The sequence below is a fragment of the Dryobates pubescens genome, chromosome 2 (genome assembly GCF_014839835.1).
Source record: "Dryobates pubescens isolate bDryPub1 chromosome 2, bDryPub1.pri, whole genome shotgun sequence".
In the NCBI taxonomy this organism is placed as follows: Eukaryota; Metazoa; Chordata; class Aves; order Piciformes; family Picidae; genus Dryobates; species Dryobates pubescens.
In genome coordinates this window covers 10,993,859-11,013,720 of record NC_071613.1, presented here as the reverse complement: position 1 = coordinate 11,013,720, position 19,862 = coordinate 10,993,859, and the positions used below count along the sequence as shown (strand labels likewise).

General features: G+C 38.6%; 1 protein-coding gene across 12 annotated transcripts in view; it reads left to right on the top strand.

Annotated features, from left to right (window-relative positions):
* ESRRG (estrogen related receptor gamma) overlaps positions 1 to 19,862 on the top strand; it is a 412,676-nt gene that overhangs the window by 166,037 nt on the left and 226,777 nt on the right. For 5 of the 12 annotated variants that reach the window (XM_054170074.1, XM_054170083.1, XM_054170062.1 and 2 more), the window contains one exon: positions 8,945 to 9,003. The exons of 6 other annotated variants lie outside the window; for them this stretch is intronic. Coding sequence is in view for 1 of the 6 variants with exons in the window: in XM_054170047.1 (XP_054026022.1) it covers positions 9,064 to 9,098 (35 nt within the window). In the remaining 5 variants the exon portion in view is untranslated. Of the gene's footprint in view, positions 1 to 8,944; positions 9,099 to 19,862 lie in introns of those variants that run through there. One more of the 12 variants, XM_054170047.1, reaches the window with a different exon arrangement.

Here is a 19,862-nt window from a genome sequence, read left to right as displayed (position 1 = left end):
AGAGGGAGAAGTTCATAGAAATAATTTTGCAGCTGAGGCTGGCTGCCAGAATCTCAGGCTTATTTTTCTAACTCTTCCCCTTCTTTTCCAAGTAATTAAAAAATGGTGCTTTACTGTGGGCATGAAGAACTGCTGAGGCACAGCAATGATGAGGGATATTTCACTACCATCCTCCAGGCTGTAGACACTTTTTTGAGAGGCCTTTAGGACTTTACAGGTTGAGGAAGTAGAAGCTTTTGAGGCAGCATCTTTGTTTCATGAAAGATGTTCAATCCCAAGAAAAACTGAACTGAATATGGTGGTTCTTGTGTTTCTCTGACTCTTCTGCTGACCAGGATCAATTCAGAGTCTGATGTGTAAGAAAAAAAATATTTCAAAACTCTGAGGCAGGGAGTTTAAATAGGAGGTTTGGGACAGACTAGTTAGACATCTCTTCCATACAGGTTTTTTCAATCACTTAGGATGACATCCTGTGAACTTCTCAGCACATGCAAGAACATAGCTTTGGTTCACACTAATTAGGTTTTGTAGTTTAGCAGAATAGGTTAGCCTTCTTGCTAGATTTACAGAGACAATACACATAGATGCATTAAAAAGGCTTTTGCCTGGAGATATTTTTATGATCTTGAACACAGGAAGAGAACTGGTTAGGCATTTGGAGTGAGCTGACTTATTAAGAATTAATTGTGTACTGAGCAGGAGGAGGCAGAGTTTCTGATGTTGGTTTGGGGATTTGGGTCCATGTGAGGTTGCTGTTACTCATACAAGGTATGTGGCTCATACATAAGTGTCTGACCTTGATGTTTCTTTCTTCCTTTTTTTTTCCTTTTCTCCCCTTTCCCCTTTCTTCCTGATATGAATTCAATAGGCAGGTAGATACATACAGTTCTGTTCTGCCTAGCTGACGCTAGAGGTGATACGGTACTACATCAGGACAGGATAACCTTTAGGTTAGGATTCCTGGCGGGAGCACAAGAAACATGTACATTCAATTCCCAGAAGTTCTCTGTCTGGTCTCTTTGAATTGCAGTATGTGCTGGTTGTGGTGGTCTTCTCTCTTTGCACTTGTACAGCTCCTGGTGCAGAAGGATCTCACCTGGAACAATAGATACCACTGAACTGTAAATAGGAGGCTGGGCTAAGGATTCCTGTAAGCAGGTGATCAGTTTTTGAAAACACAATGCTTTTCTACTGAGCATGTTTCAAATTGCAGTATTTGAATCTCTCTGTTCTCTCTGTAACTGCTTTCATGGGTGAAGAATGTGAGTTTGTGCTGTAACTTTACATACCTACTCTGCTAACACGCCATGACATGTCCAAAGATGTATATTTATATATTCTCCATGAAGGAATTACACCTACTTAAGTTTAAATAGTTTAATAAGCAGTGTTGAGGGAAACTCGTTTGGCTTCAGACCTAGTATAAACAGAATCACCTTTCCTGAAGTGAGCGAAGCTGTATCTACTTCTGCCAGACTAAAGTTTAGTTTGGAGTCTTCCAGGTTAAGTATTAGTCTCACAGCTCAGTTCATTCAACATAGATACAAAGCTCTTTTCATTTAAAAAAAAAAAAAAAAAAAAGAAAGAAAAAAAAGAAAAATACAAAGCAATGTAGGTAAGTCTGTAATTACTTTGGCCACAGAACAAACATATTGTTTCTTCCTGCTTGGAAGGACCTACACTTCTGTAAGGGAGAGTAGGATCAGTGATATCTCTGGTATTGATAGTGTTCCTCCAGCAACTGCATTTTCCAGCATGCTTTGTACCAGCATAATATGCTTCTGAGTTATTCCACTGTGTGGGGGTGAAAGGAAGCCTTTTGTAGCTTGTGGTGATGCTTTCCTGGGCAACTGATTTATAAACACAGAAGTGGATCTCAGGATGTTTAGCTTTATGGAGTTGGTTTGGAAGTGCATCACTTCCAATCTGTTTAATTGGAGTCTTGGGTGACACTTCACTGCTGCCTTATGCTTGGATAGAAAGCTGATCTACATTTTAACTTTAAGTACACTACAAGGTTGGAAAGTAAAGTTGAGTTTGCAGTGAAGCAGATATATTGGCTTCCCATGCTTTGAAGACAAATGGAGTCTCATCCATCGCTGCTATACCAGTATGCTGGTGCTGTTTCAGACTGCTTTGGGTTAGGATTTCAGTTTGCCCTTCCTTCCTAATGGGGTCCCTTGGTGAAGAATGCCATCCAAGCACAGGATGGATGAGATGCCCTAAGGACCCGTATCAGGCTTCCCTTTTAAACAGTGCCTTGCTGAACTGTGAACTGGGATTTTCTTGGAGTGCTGCATGAGGATATGAATTCAACTTTGAGACCAAGAAAAGGGAACAAACACCACGTAACAGCAGCATATGTCAGCCTGAAAGCGCACAATATTCGGTGGCAGTATTAATACGCTTCTAAAATGATTTTCTTTGGTGTCTTAAGTATTTCCCAGGGGCTCCTTTCTTTGTTCTAACTCCCTGTGGAAGGGGCAGAGAAAAATGGCTGATGTGTTTGCTTTGGCCACTGTCAGCGACAGGCTCACTGCAGAATTAATTCTATCCTGTCTAATGGCCATCAGTTACCTCATTGCCAAGGAAATCGCCCCCTCTGTCTGCAGAATCACAGCAAATAAGTTTTGATACACAGGACAACACACATCTCTCCTTCAGGCTACCTGCAAAAGCTGAAGCATTTTCTGCTTGCCCCTGTGCCTGAGCAGCACAGGTTTCTCAGCTCAGCAAGGCTTACCTGGCCCAGTGTAGTCCGTGTATTGACATCTCACATGTCTGCTGTGTGTCACATTACTGGTTTTGGGTTTTCTCTGAAAAGTAAGCCTCATATTTGCTTCCCACTGAGGGGAAGCAAAGATGTAAAAGTAGCAGCGAGAATGAAACAAAGCCATGTGCTGTATCTATCATGGTCATTACTCAGCTGGGCTTCTTGATTCCCTGAGATGTGTTTGCAGAACCAGGTGGATATGTTATATATATTGAGGGGGTTTTGCATTGGGGTACGTACTTTTTTTGCATTGGACTTTCATGTAAATATGTGAATCCACCTTATACACAGGCCTGATTTTACAAAACAAGAATACTTTTCAAGGCAACATGGATTAATTCAGTAAATTCAGACCATCTTGTACTGCGGTGCAAGACAAATGCCTTGTTTCTATTTCCCAAGCTTGTACTTGCTATGACGTTTAGCTGTGCAATTAGTTGGATGCTGTTGCTAAAAATATAAAAGTGTCCTGTAAGGGAGCTTGTCAGCATATTTTGATATGTTGTGAGTGGCACCTCAAATGTACTAAGGTGTGAAGCTGAGCAAGTGTCTCTAAAATGGCTGATTTGGGTTTCAGTGTTGAGCCCAGCTGCTCCTTGCAACACTCCATATAGTACAGTAATTTAGAGTGTAGTGGTCTTGTGTAAGGTGACAGATGTGAATCACAGGTGAATTACTTGTGAATGATGACAAGGGTGTGAGCACTCTCCCTGCCCTTTTCTTTCCCCTCCCAGTCTCTCATTCTCCTATATATAGTTTTTTCCCTTTCCTCCCACCATCTCTTTGTAATGCAGACAGGCACGTTCCAGTGTGACTCTGATGAGCCTGTGGTTAATCTGGTTCTCATGTTTGATTTTAATGTCTTTGTTCACTTTGCCTACCCTAAGAAATGTATACTGTCTCAAGTAGCTTTGAATGTACCAAAAAGTATACATTCTAGAGTGAAAAAATAAAACAGAGAATGTTTTCACCAAAGATTTGGAGTTGGTAGGAAATGACCTCTTACACCTCTTTTGCTTTTTAGATCTTTAAGCCCTAAGCCACCCTAAATCTATTGTCCCTATAAAAAGCTGCATTTTAAAAGGCTTTAGGAGGCTTGCTGACCTTGCAACCTACTTTGTAAGGAGCCTGCACCCACAGCTATTAAACAAAATTAATTTCAGCACTTTTAAATTGTTAATCTTGCAAAAGACAACTTGCTTGCTCTCCAGTGATCCCACAGGTCATCATTCTGTGAGCTGCAAGCCATCACCAGGGTTCATGGCTCTGAACATCATCAGTCTGCTTGTGGTCTCCCAGATGCCTTACAAAATTAATTCCTTTGCCCTCCACTTTTCCTCCCCAGCAGCTCTTAGAGATCTGGGTGCTTGGTGAGCACTGTGTGGCAGCTATTCACCAGTAGCCATGCCACAGATTATTCTCATTTTAAGCTTACTCTATCCTAAATCAGTGCTTTCAATCCTCAACTCATGGTAATGAACTTTGGGCAGCAGGACATGAATTCAGGTAGGAAACGACAGTTTTACTCTTTGGAGTGTTAGGGTTTCTATTGTAAAGGTGACGTCTCTTCTAAGTTAAGTTTCTCCGTGCCCGTGGGGCAGATGCTTTACCGGGTCCTAATTAATTTTGAATCTTCTTAAATGCATTTTTTCTGCCTGGCTATGAAACTCTTAAACTTTGCCTTTTTTCCCCCTCCAGGTAGCGATATGTGTGAATGCACTGGGAGTCGGAGAGAAAGTGTGTGCTGTATCTGGTATTATCATGCTTGGTTCTCCCTGCTCCTTCTACCTCTTTTGTCTCTGCCACTCAAGCCAATTTCAGCCATCCGCCGGCTCTCATTTGGGATAATAGCCTCTTTTTACTGTTGTCTTGTCATGTTTGATTCGGCAGCACAAGGGTTTTAAATTAGCCAAAACGTTTGCATGCTGGGCTTACTCCGCTGCCACTACCAGTTGTAGAGCTACTAAACCACTTGATGCTGAAATTGATGATTGCTCGGAAGGAATAAGAAATTGTTGGTGGCTACCGGGAAGATTCATTCATGCCGAGCCCCTTTTAAGAAACCTGGGGGGGAGGGAAAGAGAGATTTCCTTCATTTTCCTGCTGCCTGGCTGGTGGTTGCATTGTGCTGGTGCCAGATTCCTGCTGAGTGATTACAGCCTTGCGAGGCTGCGTAGTTCCTGTGATTTCAACATAAAAACAGAAGAAGAAAAATATGGAGGGAAAGAAAGGGGAGGGAGGGGGAAAAGAAAGCTCTGAACATTTGCAGTTCGATTCAGTAACATAGAATTGTGATATTTTCACTTGCTGCCCCCTTCTTTTTCTTCTCCCCCCCCCCCTTTTTTCTTTTTTTTCTTTTTTTCTTTTTTTTTTTTTTTGTTTTTTTTTTTTTTGTTTTGTGTGGGTTGTTTTCTTTTAATCTCATTTATTCCCCGTGGCTAGAAGTTTACTTGCTAGAAGTTGTACCCAGTGTAAGACTGCATGAGTCGGTGATGCTAAACCACAGATGAAATGTAAGCAGTTTTAAAACATTCTCTGGATTAAAAATAACCCGTCATTAATGTGATCTAAGAAACTAGAAAACTTCTAATACAAGCTTCACAATCCTCCCCCAGCTCCCTCCTCCCCCCTCCCCCTGCCCCGATGCCTATTACATGTTTATATTATTGTTTAAGGATATGGAGGGCCAGAATTTGTAAGGGAGAAAGAAGATGGCAGTGCTTGAGAAACTGTACAAGGAGAAAACAGATGAAGCAGTAGAATCAAATGAATGAGCAGGGCTGCACAACAGATATAATTATACCTCAGAACTATATACAATCATATATGTAAAGTGAGAGAAGCATTATTTATTCCCATATTAAGTGGATTTGGCTTCTGTTTGAAAGGAATGGTCTGGCTTTTTTCTTTTTCTTTTTTATTTTCCCCTTAAATATTCTAGCACTGTCTTCTGGGTTACAGTGATGATTGGTAGTCAAAAAAGGTCAGTAAGAGACCTGTGTACCACGGTTTAGGATTTCTGAGTCTAAAGGCAAACACTACCCAAGAGAAAATAGTAGCAACTGTGATTTTGAAACAAAACAAACCCAAACCTGCTATTAACCATATATGCAAGTTCCCAGACAGTTAGAAACATGACTTCACACATATAATTCATTATACAGTGTCACAAATAAGACCCTAAATATAACACACGTGGGAATACAATTGCATAGCATCCAAGCCAAGAAAGATGTTCTCATTTGGTTTAGTATTACTAACATTATTATTAGTAATACTCTAGCACTTTTTTCCTGATTACTAAGCCACATGTTCTCTTGCATAAGGTGCCCTTTTTCTGTAAAAATAAAAATCTTGTGAGTTTCAAGGAGTTGGCATCCAACTTTACTTCTCTCATACATAATAAATCATGAAGAAATCATGTGAATGAGTAAAGCTCTAAAAATACAAATCTAACTAAGAGAATGAATCTCTGGGGCCCAGCAGTGGTCTACCATTGTGCAAGTCTAGATCCAAGGGTCTCTGTCTGTGTCAATTAACAGTAGATTGGAAAGCCAGGCAACCATGATAGGTTTGGTCCTGTTATCTGTCTCTTTACTGCTGCACTGTTCAGAATTGCTGATTTCTCTGCAAAATCATGACAGATGTATTACAGGAAAATGTATTGGTCGAGTAGCTAGTGAGAGAGTTAATGCAAGGGATAATAAGTAGCTAAGGCCATGTCCTCCAGCAGACTTTGATGTGGTTTGATAATATATGGGATGGGTCAGTCTGTCCTATTAGCAAATGTAGCCAGTTTATGCTCTACATACAAACTAGAGATTTGATAAAGCACTAAATTAGTTTTCACAAGGTATTAGATGTTAGATTCTTAATGGGATCATCATGCTTTTGCTACACTTGTTTAAGATGTGTTCTGTAACAGAAGCAAGCGGCAGCATGACATTTCACCAGGAAAGGAAGCGTGTCTTGTGACTGAGTCACGAGTTTGGGAATTACATCGTCCAGGCATTGCTTGGCTTCTGAATTACCCTTGGTCTGATTTACCAGAGAGGTTTCTCTTTTCAAATCTGCAGAATGGGACTGTGTCTTTCCCTTTTCTCTTTGCCTCCTTCTGAAACTTAAGCCACCAATGCTTGTAAAGTGTATTTTATTTTTATTCTTGGATGCAAAGGGTACAAGTAATCATAATTCTGTGAAGCTTCAGTCACATGAGACTAATAGTAGCTGTGTAAGTGCTGGGAAATTCCCTAAACTTGATAGCAGAGAATTTACAGGTGCAAGCAAATTCGAATTAGAAATCTTAGTATAGTGTGAAAGAAGAAATTCAGGGTTTTGATGTACTGCTCCACAACTGTGCTCCACATTCCTTCTCTGCCAGTGTTCATTGAGTATTTAAAAGGTGAAGCAAAACAAATAGTTCAGTGAAGCTAGTAACTTGTTTGTATAGCAAACAATCGATTGGTAAGATATGTCATATAGGGACAACGTCCTTGCCTTCACACACTCGAACCTATTCTATCAGTGGGGAATGTGGGTGCAGAAGTCAGCCCTCCTAGAGCTGCACACCAAGTTGGTCTCTGAAACAAGTCCTTGGTTTGAGCATTCCCCTTATCTGAGCTGATGTTTGATCCACTAAAGCAAGCCACTGCTTTGGTTAGCTGGTAACAATTTTAAAAGCTTGTTTCTTCAGGCTCAAAGAAATGGTTGTAAAATGACTTCTTTTTTTTTCTTCCTACTTTTTTTTCCCTTCAGAGGTTCTGTGGGTTTTTGTCTTCTTAAATAAAATCTAAAACTGCTGACAGCAGTGTATGCTCACAGCTAGCTTCAGAAAACTATGCTTTAAAACCCATTAAGTGTTTTGTATTTATCCCATAAATCTTTTTTTTTTTCCCCCTAAAGTAATTTTCCCCTATGCCTACAGCTACTGTTCTTAATTGCTTTTGAAATGCAACATTTTACTTTCTTTAGCATCTTAATACTTATGCAAGTATCCGGTCCTGAATGACCACTGCCAGGCCTTGCACTTCTCCTGGCACTAGGGAGACATTCCTACCTTTTTGTGAAATGCAGGGAGAGTGTCATATATAAAATGATCCTGTTTGAAAGCATAGAAGCTGCATCCCAATATAGATCACAGTGGAAAATGACTCAAAATTACATGACAGCTTCTTCCCTGTTCACCCTCCCCTCCCCTTCTTTTTCAGCCTGTTTCCCGGTCAGGCTGTGGTAAGAAATGTTATGTATTGTGACATTTTACTTTACAGTTGCTAATAATCCCTTTGCATTTTTCATTAGCATATTATTAATAGGCTTGCAAAAAGGCATTGGTACCACTCAGCCTCAGAGGTGGTGCTGCCAGCATCCCAAGGACTGAAATGGCTTTTAAAAGCACTAGTTGCTCCCTAGGCAGCAGGGGTACCTACCTTGGAAGTAGGGTACCTAGCTTGGCAGTAGACTCACCTATCTCCAGCAGAAGCCCATTCTATGCTTTGGACTAAAATCCCGTGTTTCAAAACCTGCTGAGGCCAGCGTGGACTTTGGATGCTTGTATAAAAAAGAGGACTGCCTCATAACTCTTCCTAAGCCTGCACCTGACGAGCTGCTTGGAGCTGGAGGGCTGCGTTTCCCCTAATAAATTCCTTTTTGTGAACCCACTTGTTAGTCAAGCATTGTGCACACTAACTACAGCGAGGGCCCTGTGTCTTGGGCATAAATTACTCTCATGTGGCACTGTCTCTGAGCAGCCCCCCAGTTATGGATTACTTTGTTCTCGACTTGACAGGAACATAATTAGAACTGTTGATGAAATCTACCAAATTGTTCCTCCGTGGCCTCAATGGTCAGGAAATTTGGCTGAGTCGTATTTGTCACCCACATAAAGGCTCTAAACACTTCATATTAACTATGTTATTAATGTGCCCTCTAATCTGTCTGTGAATTGGTAACACTTGGAGTGAGCTTGTGCTCTAATAGCACCTTGTGATGAATACGTTGTAATGCTGTTAAAAAGTTTCTGGAGGGGAGGGGAAACTCCACCTTAATAAGAAGTGAACATTTCTAGGTTGTTTCTTTTCTCTGTATGTGCATTTTCATGTTTATGTAGTTCTGTTTTGATTAATTGGAGATTCACTTAGGCTTTACATTGACGGACCGTTTTCTGTTCTATAGGATTTGCTGACATTTGGGCTGTTTCATTGCCAGAGGAGGCTTTGTGTGTCCCAAAGGAAGTGAGTGATCTGGCCATAACAAATCCTGCCAAAATATTTTAACACCGTTACGATTTTCTAATGCAATGCATAGTGAATGTGACTAGAAAAGGATGGTGAGTCCATGAAGGGGGTTCGCTCCCTCTCCTCTGCAATTTGTGTGGTGGAACGAACACGCAGGAGCTGCTGGGGGTGGTGGGAGACCGCAGCCAGCAGTTGGGGGGGGGGGTTGTTTGCCTCCTGAAGTGTATTACTTCAGACGCAGGAATGGCTTACGCTTAATCTTTAAGCCAGTCTTTCAAATTTTGGTCCTGTTCTTGAGCTTTATCAGTCCAGGGTGATCAGAGACAGCATTTTAGCTATGTTAAATACTTGCATTTTGGCTGCTATAAATGTTCGGGAAATTAAAACAAGGGAACACTTGTTAGACACTTATAGATAAGAGTGAGATTAGTTTCTGAAGGTCCTACAAGTTGTCATGATTCTGTCTTGGATAAAACAAACTCTTACCTTCAAGACAAAGGGCTATCTCATTCTTCAGTATGATTTTGAAGAACACTTAGGTGGCTCTTAACTATATAAGGAACTGTGCTTAGCGTTATAATACAAAAATAAGAGATTTTGCATGCAGTGTTCAGGGGATGAAGACAATTCTGATAACCTAATGTTTAGTATAGAACTGGAAGTATGGGAAAACAATAATTTAGATCCCAGAGCTATTTTCTAAAGCACCAGATAAATGAGCCTCTATTTTCCTAATACCTTGGTGAATTGCTGATATTAAATTTAACACTAACCACTCAAACACATCCTCTCAAAAACACAGACCATGACTAAAGTTAGCATTTAGCAAAGGATTAAAAACCTAAAACCAGCATGCAGTTCAAAATTAACTGACTGCAGAATATCAGCCATCATCTTCTGTGTCAAACATACACCATGTTGGATTACTCTAGCTTCTCTACCAGGGTGAACTCACGTATTTGTTATTTTTGTCATTTTACATTCACATACTTAAGAAAAACAAAGTAGTTTGCTGGAAGGAGTAAAGCTAATGAGAGACAGGAGATGCTGAATGTGACCACCTCTTTGGAAGTTGTTCTGCATGAGCAGATCCTTCCTCTTCTACTAAATGGTCCCAGGTATCTAACTGGCTTGGGTTATTTGCCCTGACCTGTGTTCTTACGCTCATCTCCTAAGCCCTGTTTCAGTTTTTGCTGGGTTAACTCAGACTTCCTTTTTCCCTGTGTCCACTGTATGCATTATTGCCTGGGTCCCAAGGACAGTGATGCTGTTCCCAGCAGGACCGAAAAGTTCGCCTCAGACTTAGGACTTACTTTGAGACTTAGATATTTTTTATCTTATTATTTGTAAATGAAATGCGAATCCCAACTCTGTACCTTTCTCATGCAAATCAATCTACTTCTAGGTATGTAATGAGCAATTCAAGTTTTGGGAGTTTTGGTGGGGTATTTTTTTGATGTTTGTTTTTGACTTGGGGGTGTTTTTAATGTATAATTGCCATTTCTGGAAATTAGAATCAGGATGCTCAAGTTAGATGTTAGTTCATACAGACCTGTTGACTCTATTATTAGAATAAAGCAGACCAGACTTTCCCTGGATCTGTCTTTTTTTCACTGTTTTTGTCTTTCTTTTTTTTTTTTTCTCATTTCATTCTAAAATTTTCTTCTTTAATTTCACCCTTCAATTTCTAACAAAGGCATGGGATTTTGAAGGGCTTTCTAAGTAATTAGATCTCGTTATGTATTTGCAGTGCATTCAAAACTGAGTTACGTCTGATTTTGTCAGAGTCTTGTTTTATCACATTTCTGAAATGGAACATTATTTGGGGAATTCTTACCCCAAAGCATGCTTTTGGCAGTCCTGGCTGTGCTTCATCTCTCTCTAATATGCTTTCACTACAAAACCCAAAGTTTTTAAAGTGAATAAGTATTGTATTATCCTTGACTTATGTTAGTAGTTTTCTGAATTTGTGGTTATGTTTTTGAGGTGTTTTTTTTCAGTCTCCAATGGGAATGTCATGGTATGCATCTTGTACATTGAAATCTAATGTGTTGTTCAGTAGTCCAAAATTCATCACGACTAGAGTTTCATGGTGATTTCATTTTCCCTTCAAGAGTGGGAAGTAAAATTCTGTATAAATAAAGGCACTTATTCAAGGAGGAGGTGAGGAATGAGGGGATAATATTAGAATGGGCCCCTGAAATATTAATTTGATAAAACTCTATGATCTTAAAGTGTCAGCTGTGGAGAGCATATGCTAGTAGATATTTGTGTTTGAAATCAAGATTCATAGCTAATCATTCTAAGAGACGCACTTACCATTTCATAAACTCTAGGAGAGACTGTTTTCATTTCCAAACATTTAAACTACTCAGCCTTTTTATACATTGAAACACAATTAGAACTTACAGGCTCTTTCAAAGAATTTTCAAAGCTATTTCTTCTAGGAACTGTACACAGACTGAGGCTTTTGCACTAAGTAGTTTTTACTCTCAGTTGGATCTATTGTAGTTTTCTTTCTAAGAAAACAGGGTGTAAAGAATGTTTATTACCAAGCTACTGAGTGTAAATCCCAAACAGTCAGTATCACTTCTAGAACATGAGACATGGCCCCTAAAACCAGTAAACTGAAATCCCAGTGTGGCTAATGAGGTCCAAATTATAGCTGAAAAATACTGTATTTCATTTCTCTAAGAGGGTAATGACCAAGTTAAAGGTTTATTCTATCACCTCTCTTCTGCCACATTATGCAGACTGCATGCAAAACCCATTCAGAGAGAAATAAAAATCAAAATGCGCTGTGGGATTTCAGGGAATGAAATGTACCTGCTAGTGAATAGAGAAGCTTGTTTTGAGCACCACCTTCTTGATTCTCAGGGCCAACCTAATACTTGAGTTGGACTGGCATACGTTAGTGGCATTCTTTTATAAATCCATAGTTTCTCAGAATACAGCCAGCCTGATTTGACAGGAGTCCATCTGTGAAGTTGTATGTTACTTGAGATATCAGAAATAAAAATATATATATACACACCATCCAAAGCTATAGAATAATCATTCAGATCATTAATTTGGATGCTGATTTATCAGCAGGAGGATATATGTCAATAAGATCACAGCAATCCAGACTGGGAAGTGACCGGCGTAATTGTACATAATGCTGTAGCTAGGGAATGTATGATAAGTATGAAGATGCATGCGATACAAGCACAATTACAAGACTACTTACCAAGGACACTCTTTTTCTGAGCATAATAAGGTATTTTGACAGCACTATTCAGCTGTTGGGAATTAATAGGATGGTATTTGGTAAATATTATATTCCCAAATCAAGGCTTAACTTCCCGTGGATAGCAAGGGGTTGCAAAGGAGGTTCATAAGGTGGAAAAAAAACTTCTTTAAAGGCCAAATAAGAGAGTATAAGATTTCAAAGTGAGAAACTGATTTCTAGAGACCACTGTGGCCCCAGGATCCTCATACAGGAAAAACTAACGCAGTTTGCTTTAACAGAAAGACACATGAAAGGGAGTTAAGCAATTGCTCACCCCTCTCAATCTGTATGTTGCAGTAAAGCTGAAGTTGAGCTGAGAGCCTGGTGCTTCTCTTCATGAGGAGACTGTATGAATGAAAGGTCGAAAAGATATGAGGATTTACTAAGTAAAGTCATACTTGTCAATAGCTTCTCTTGCTGGATATTTAAAGTTCAAGTGCTTGTTTGCTTTAGTTAAGTGCTCTGAAGTGCTTTAAAAAGCATTGGTCCATTTATATAAACAAACAGAGAAACTTACTGATAGTCTTCCCAGTCACAGTGTGATACCCAATATTTGGATATCCTTCCTTGGGTCTGAAAAAGATTTGAGCTAGCAATTTCTAATTCACGTGAGTCTTTGTTAATAGAGTATTATGTTATTTGATCATAGACACTGTATATGATGAAATGCAGTTTATCTGTCACACACAACCATGAGGAAACAGTTAGTCAGTCGCTTAGAAACTTGATTATCCAAGACTTAAGTGGTACTTGAAAGGAAGAATAAGCTGAAGGCCTGATTTCCTTTTAGAATATTTGCATTGTACTGACATCTCTCCCACATCTTTCTTACTCCTTCTTAGCAATACTGACTCTGGAATCTCTTTTAATGCTGAGAGTCATGCAAACAAATTTATTCTCTATACATGGGGAAATCCTGCTCTTACAGAAAGAAAGTAAACCACCAAGACTAAGCAGTGGCAAAGATGAAGATCGAGATGGTATTTATGCAGTTCCCCTCAGTGTTCACTATCAGTCAGTGTCATAATGCTACCCTACCAATTGTCTACACAGTACCATTACAGCATTGCGCTTCTTGAGTAATGTCCTTTAACCTAATGATACTGTTGTGATACCAAAGGCCTAAGAATGTTCACAAATTTGTATATTGAAAGTTACCCTCTTTCATATGCATAAAGAAAGAAGTATTATTTAGAGAAATCACTGGATATACCTTGTCCAGTAAGGTGTCAAAGCAGTTAGCTCCAGAAGAAAAAGTAAACTGAGTACCATCAGCAACTAGCCCCCAAAAATACTTCATGTCAGCAACAGAATTGGATCTGGGTGTTATCTTTCAAACTGAAAAATAGCATCCTTCATTAAAATAGAAAAATAAAAATAGAAAAAAAACCAAAAAAACAGAAGTCATAATGATTTTATCTGCATGTAGTTCCCTTTTGCCCACCTCATACACTATGAGACTTGGTATCATAAGCAGGTGGATTTAGAACTGTTGCTAATTTAAACTGCATTTAATAAAAGACAAGTTTGAAATCTCTTACAAATCAGTGCATGTGACATAGTTTGAAGATTGCTTTTGTCAAGTTTGATTAGCTCAAAGAGAAACCTTTTCTAAATATTGATTGTAAGATTAATCAGACAATGTAAGACCTTGAATTATTCCTCATCACAGGAAAACAACATAATGTATTATCTCATTTGGTGAGTGGGAAAATGTAACTTCTGAGGATTAAAATTTGTGTTTTAGAGATTGGACCCAAGGAAGAACTTTCAGACTGTTCTTTTTTTTAAGCTGACTTGTAGTTTTACATATTATGTGTCACTCTCTATAACGTTTTCCTATATTACAAGCTGATAATACCAACATCATTACATTGAAGGATGTTCTCATTATTGACTCCGTTCTCAATTAATTTTAATTTTGTCATGTTTTAATGAGTAGGATTTAACTTTCATATTCCAAATATATGTCTCACATTGCTTACTCAGAAATTTTCTAAAGGTGGTTGAATCATGTCTTTTAATGAGTACGAGGGAGAAATATTCCTTGTGTGTATTAAGAAACATTCACCATATTTAAACACTTTTAGAAAACTTTTAGTAGCTCTGTGCTTTAGAACAAAATGTTGACATTTGGGCAAGAAGTTCTTTTCTAGCTTTCTCCATCACAAGCAGTGTTGTCTTCACTAAAATACTCGTACAGGCACGTGTTATGTCCTGTAAAATATAGAGGAATAGAAGGAAGAATAACACTAATGTATTTCAGTCATACTCTGATTTTCAGTGGGTACTCTGTTCTGCTTTGATAAATCCCTGCTTCCTTCTGTAGCCTGTTTTTTTTCCTTTTCCTTTTTAAATTTTTTTTTTTATTTTGTAATCTCCCTTCCAAATGAAATGGTGCTTTTTTGCTTAATCACCCTGTCTCTTAAAACCATGGTATGTTTGCAGTTGCAGTCACCTGTGCATTTCAGATTCAGATTTGAGCCAATGCATCTCTGTAGATCATTTATTAGGCTTTCTGTCTAAAATTCAGTGTTCATTAGTAAACTTTGATCAATCATCATATTTTCTAACAGGAGCTTGCTCTTTATTTGGCTTTTATTTCCTTATATACCTTAACACTTTTCTTAATAATCCTTTCTAGGAATGCTTCTTCTTTTGCTTATGTGCCTGCAAAATATACAAACAAGATGGATGTACTCTAGCCTTGTTGTTGCTGTTCCTGCTGATTTCAGTATGGTTATGTTTTTATCCCCCAGTCTGTCAATAATAACTGGATACCTGTAAGCAATAAGCACCAATGAGTTTGGATTCTGTGTCAGTAGCTGGGCATCACTGTATGGGTGGGTACTAGTGCCACAGCTTCATAAACCATAGCAAGTTCTTACCAAAGAAAAGCAGGCTCTATACCAAAATGAAAATCTGTATTGAATTAAAACTGTGACCTTGCAAGGTGAATGGCAATGTCAACTGATAGCACAGTTGGGCTAATAACACATGAGCATGATTTGAAAGGGGTTGAATCAGCGTGTCCCTAACCAGGTAGAGACCCAAAGTCCTGGTAAATGCTCATCAGCAATCGATACCCTGGGCCATTTCTCATGAGACCTGTTACTACAAATAGGATGTAGCTACATTTGGGTATTCAGGATCCAACAGGATGTGGCTGCTCTTTCTCACTTACCAGATGGCTTTCCATGTACCATCACCTGTCCTAGCACTCCTCTGCCTCACTAACAGAGTTGTGACAAGATCTGTTATGATGGTTGTGAAAGCTGCTTTCTGCATGTGTCCATTGTAATTACCACATATAGGCACCTTTATTTAGCAAGTCCACATATGTATCACTGTTGCAAATGTCTTATGTTTGGGTACATTCATTTTATATCTCTCATCTGTGGTGTTGATATTCTACAGTGTAATCAGAGAGTTAAACCTGCATAAAACCTGCTTGATCTCAAGATCAGGCTTTGTATGCCTCTGTGATAGGGTATGAATGTCTTCATACCCTTGTTCGGAGAAACAGCTATAACTCAGTTGTGGCTTTGTGCTACTTGAAACTAATTCAGTAATCTCATGTCTGGCAGCAGAAGTTTTATACTACACCTCTCCATCACCCATCCTCAAGCACATTTTCTACATGTATCATTATTATCATCAGCATGTGTCTTTTGAGCAGTGATTTATTTGTCTCTAGGTCTCTGTCCCTTTATACAATACTAGATCTGAAATTAAATATGTCTAAAGAGAAAGGCATGATCTCAAAGATTTCTTCCTGGTTTCATAATTTTATTGCCATTATTGCCAATATCTAAATGTGAAATTGCTTTAAATTAACCAGCAATTATTTAGAATAAAGCTAGGAAAGAATTAAAGAAAAAAATAAGGAAAAAAATCCCTTTCCCAGGCAAACTGGAACCTCTTCTTCCAATGAAGCTGTTGCGGGAGGTTTCAATGGTATGAATAAATGTATATCTTTTAACACTTTTGTTGTTTAAAATGCTATTGTTTCATCTGAGGTGTGAGGAGATGTGCTAACCTTGTCAATGTGGGAGCAGTAGAGCAGAAATGATAACTGTATATACTTTTTTTTTTTTTTTAAACAAAAATACAGAGGGAGAGTGTGTGTGTGTGTGTGAGAGAGAGAGAGAGACAACTTATTTAAATCCTGAATACAGTCAGACCTCATATGCATTGTTAAAAAAAAGCCCTAAAGAATTGCATATGGATTAGGGGGATGAATATTCTATTATTTCAGTCTGTTCTGCTGATCTTCTTATTGTGACTTTGCGCTTCAGAAATCTGCCAGGAATTTGGCTTTGCTGTACTAGGCAGTAATTTTAAATGTGTATCAAGCACTTGATAGTGTATGATTTGCGTGCTGTTGCATTCCCATTCCCTAAATTTTCCACCAATTTATTACTTTTTTCATACTGTTTTAATATTTCAGGATGATGAATATATACAGCATCATTAAAGGTAAATAAAAAATGCATGAAATTAAAAAATGGAATATTAGATGTTTCTTTGCTGTAATCCCTAGGTCCAATAGGAATGAAATGTCTCTGTTCTGTCAAGTAATCCCTAAACATGATTAGGGACCTTGTAGTTTCCACATAGCCCACATAATATTTGTATCATATAAGCCTATTTATGTAAGGTTTGAGTAAAAGTTGTTATTAGAAGACCTATAAACCTATTTTACAATTCAAAAAGATATGCTTGCCTCTTAATCTCTCTACTTTTATTATTTTTTTGAGATGACAAGGCATCCTTAATTCATTTTTCAGAATTCTGTTACATCTTTTGGGTACTTACATTATGCATTAATGATCCAAATGAAATGTATTTTTAAGACAGAGGACTGAGTTCAACAGTTCATCTACTTGTGTAGTTTCCCCTTATATCAGCATTGGAAGGGACTTAGACCTCTTTCTAGGTCTCTTCTTCAACACGCAGGTTTAGTCTGAACTGAGGGTTGGGAGATGTAGATTGTTTTTTCTCATTTTGGGGAAGGGGAGATGGAAAGAGAGAAAAGCGATTTTTTGTTTTTTCCTGTTTAAATTGTGTGATAATATATTATCAGTGATGTAAGCACTTCTGGAAGCATCACTGAAAAGTTTTAGAAATCTGCTTTTGATCTGACCAGCCAATAGCAGAGTTTTAGGGGGGGACGTGAGAAAGAAAGAAAATGGACACAAGTTTTTAATAGCAGAAGAATATGACAGGAGAGACAGTAGTTGTTTCCAGCTGTTTCTTGTGATATGCTTATGCTGAGGATGCAACAACTCAACACTTCCTATTCCCTGCTTCAGCTTTTGCCTGGGCAGCCCCATCTTGTGTGTTGTTAGGCTGAATTCATTAATGTTCAGAGGTATTCAGGTTCCATGGTAGCACAAGGAAGATCAATAAATAAATAAGAATAGTAACTTACATACTTCTATAGTTTGAGTAGACATTCACTAAGAAAATTTTTTTCCAATGATAGCAGAGGTCAGCTGTGGCAATTCTGTATTTCCCATAAGAAAATCTGAGATTATATTAACCTTGGGCTATCTACTCAAAAAAACCCTGTGGAAATACACCTATATTGCTTCCACACTGCACTGAAATTTTACTTTTATTTCATTTTCAGCAGTTAGGGTGGCATTTGAGCAATAGCTCTATTCTTGTATTTATGAACTGAGAGAAGCTGAGCCCAGGGATCTTCTTCCAGGAAAACTGAGATCAATAACTGTTATCAAGTCTTCATTTATAGGGAGTGTTAAATGACCACCAAGTCCTGATGTTCATCAATTAGTGTGGTGTGCTTAAAACCAGGCTGTCTGGCTTTTTTTCTATCCCCTTCCAACCTGCCATAGTCAGAACTTCTGATCTTTGCTATCATTTTAAACACTCACTTTCACTTATTATGATTGCTTTTTAACTGGGGATACTGTATGACAGTGGTGCAAATAAGTTCAAGGTAAGCAATGTTTCCCTTCACCAACCTCCTTCTTCCTGCTAGCAATGGAAGATAGGAATTAAATGATACCTCAGGCTCATGTTTTTGATCCAAAACAGGGATTTACATTCTTACTGCCATTATTTCTGCATTTTGGTATTCAGCAAGAAGGGAAGTGCAAACCCCAAACAGAGCAGAACAAACCCTGAAAACTGAACTTAAAAGCTTTACACAGAGAAGCATTTTCAGATGCCTTTATTCCCTCAGTTTAAGTGGAAAAGAGGGATTTGGAAAAGAGAGAGCTTAATTTAACAAAATAATATTATGCTTTCAATCCTTAAAATGAATAAATTATTTGGATACTTAGCAGTATAATGTCTTTGAATAATGCTGGTAGTTAAGATAGAAAAAATGATACTGTGAATGTGCTGTGTTTGCCTCTGATGATGTTTTTACCAATTTGGCATTTATGGGAGGCAATATCATTGTTGCAAAGTTTTCAAATTGCTTTTTACACAAATCTGCAGAAATTAAATCTCCTCCTTGTTATGAAAATGAAGTAGTGTCTCGAGACACTGGTATATTAGCACAAATCTGTGGAGAAAATAAGCCCAGTTTTGCTTGCAGTTATTGTGTGCCCACTTTTGGTAGTTGCAAGAAGCTATATTAGGTATAGGCTACGACATGACAGTAAATGTATGCTTAAGAATAGCCTGTGAGCAGTGCCAGAGATGTCTTGTAGGACCTCTTGTGCTTAAAGTTAAGCCCATGCCTGACCGCTTCCATGGTGAAGAATTTCGCCCACGACATGGAGTGGTGTGATGCAGGAATAATGGCAAATTATGTAAATTGGAAGTCTTCAGAGAGAACATCACAAATCAATTTCAAGCTCAAAGAAAATAATGTGAATACAAATTGGTGTAGGCCATGTGAAGATTTCAGGAGACAGCGTACCATGTGATGCAATGCAGATTAGGCCAGTTGTGGTGGTCTTCAGCAAAAGCCTGCTGGTGTTAGTCTGGTTTCTATTCGGAATGGTTTCAGGAAAGGCCGCACATTTTGTCTAAGAGTTATGAAAATGTGGTGGTTCAGACTGTTCTAGAACCACCATAAAAGCCCCAAACATTTGGTAGAAGCATACTTCAAATAGTAGTACTGCTGAGCTCTTAACAAAGGCACTTGATGAGAACTGAACCTGACTGGTGAGCGTTTTGTTAGATCCTTCCCCAAACCTTACTCAGCTGTAGCTTCTGTCAAAAGTGGCCTCAGCAATGCTGACTTGGGGAGCAGCATGTGTGTCTGAGGGACTTTTGCCTCATTAGTAAGAAACAATCTGGCATCTCAGCCCTGACCGCACAGCTCAATACATATCAGAAGGGGACAAACACAACATGGGTTGGAAGAGAGACCAGTTCATGAACGGTCCAGGTGACTGGCATCACTTCCAGGCTAGCCACTGTTTAGTGGGAACAAGGAAGAATTATTTCAACTCAGAATAATAATGAATCTTCATAGCTGAATTTAAACTGCATAAAAGTGCTCTTTGTGATGGGTTTAAATTCATTGAAAGAATTAAGGCAAGACTAAGTCAAGTGCATGATTGATTTTTGCAAATACAAATGAATCTAATAGATGGAGGAA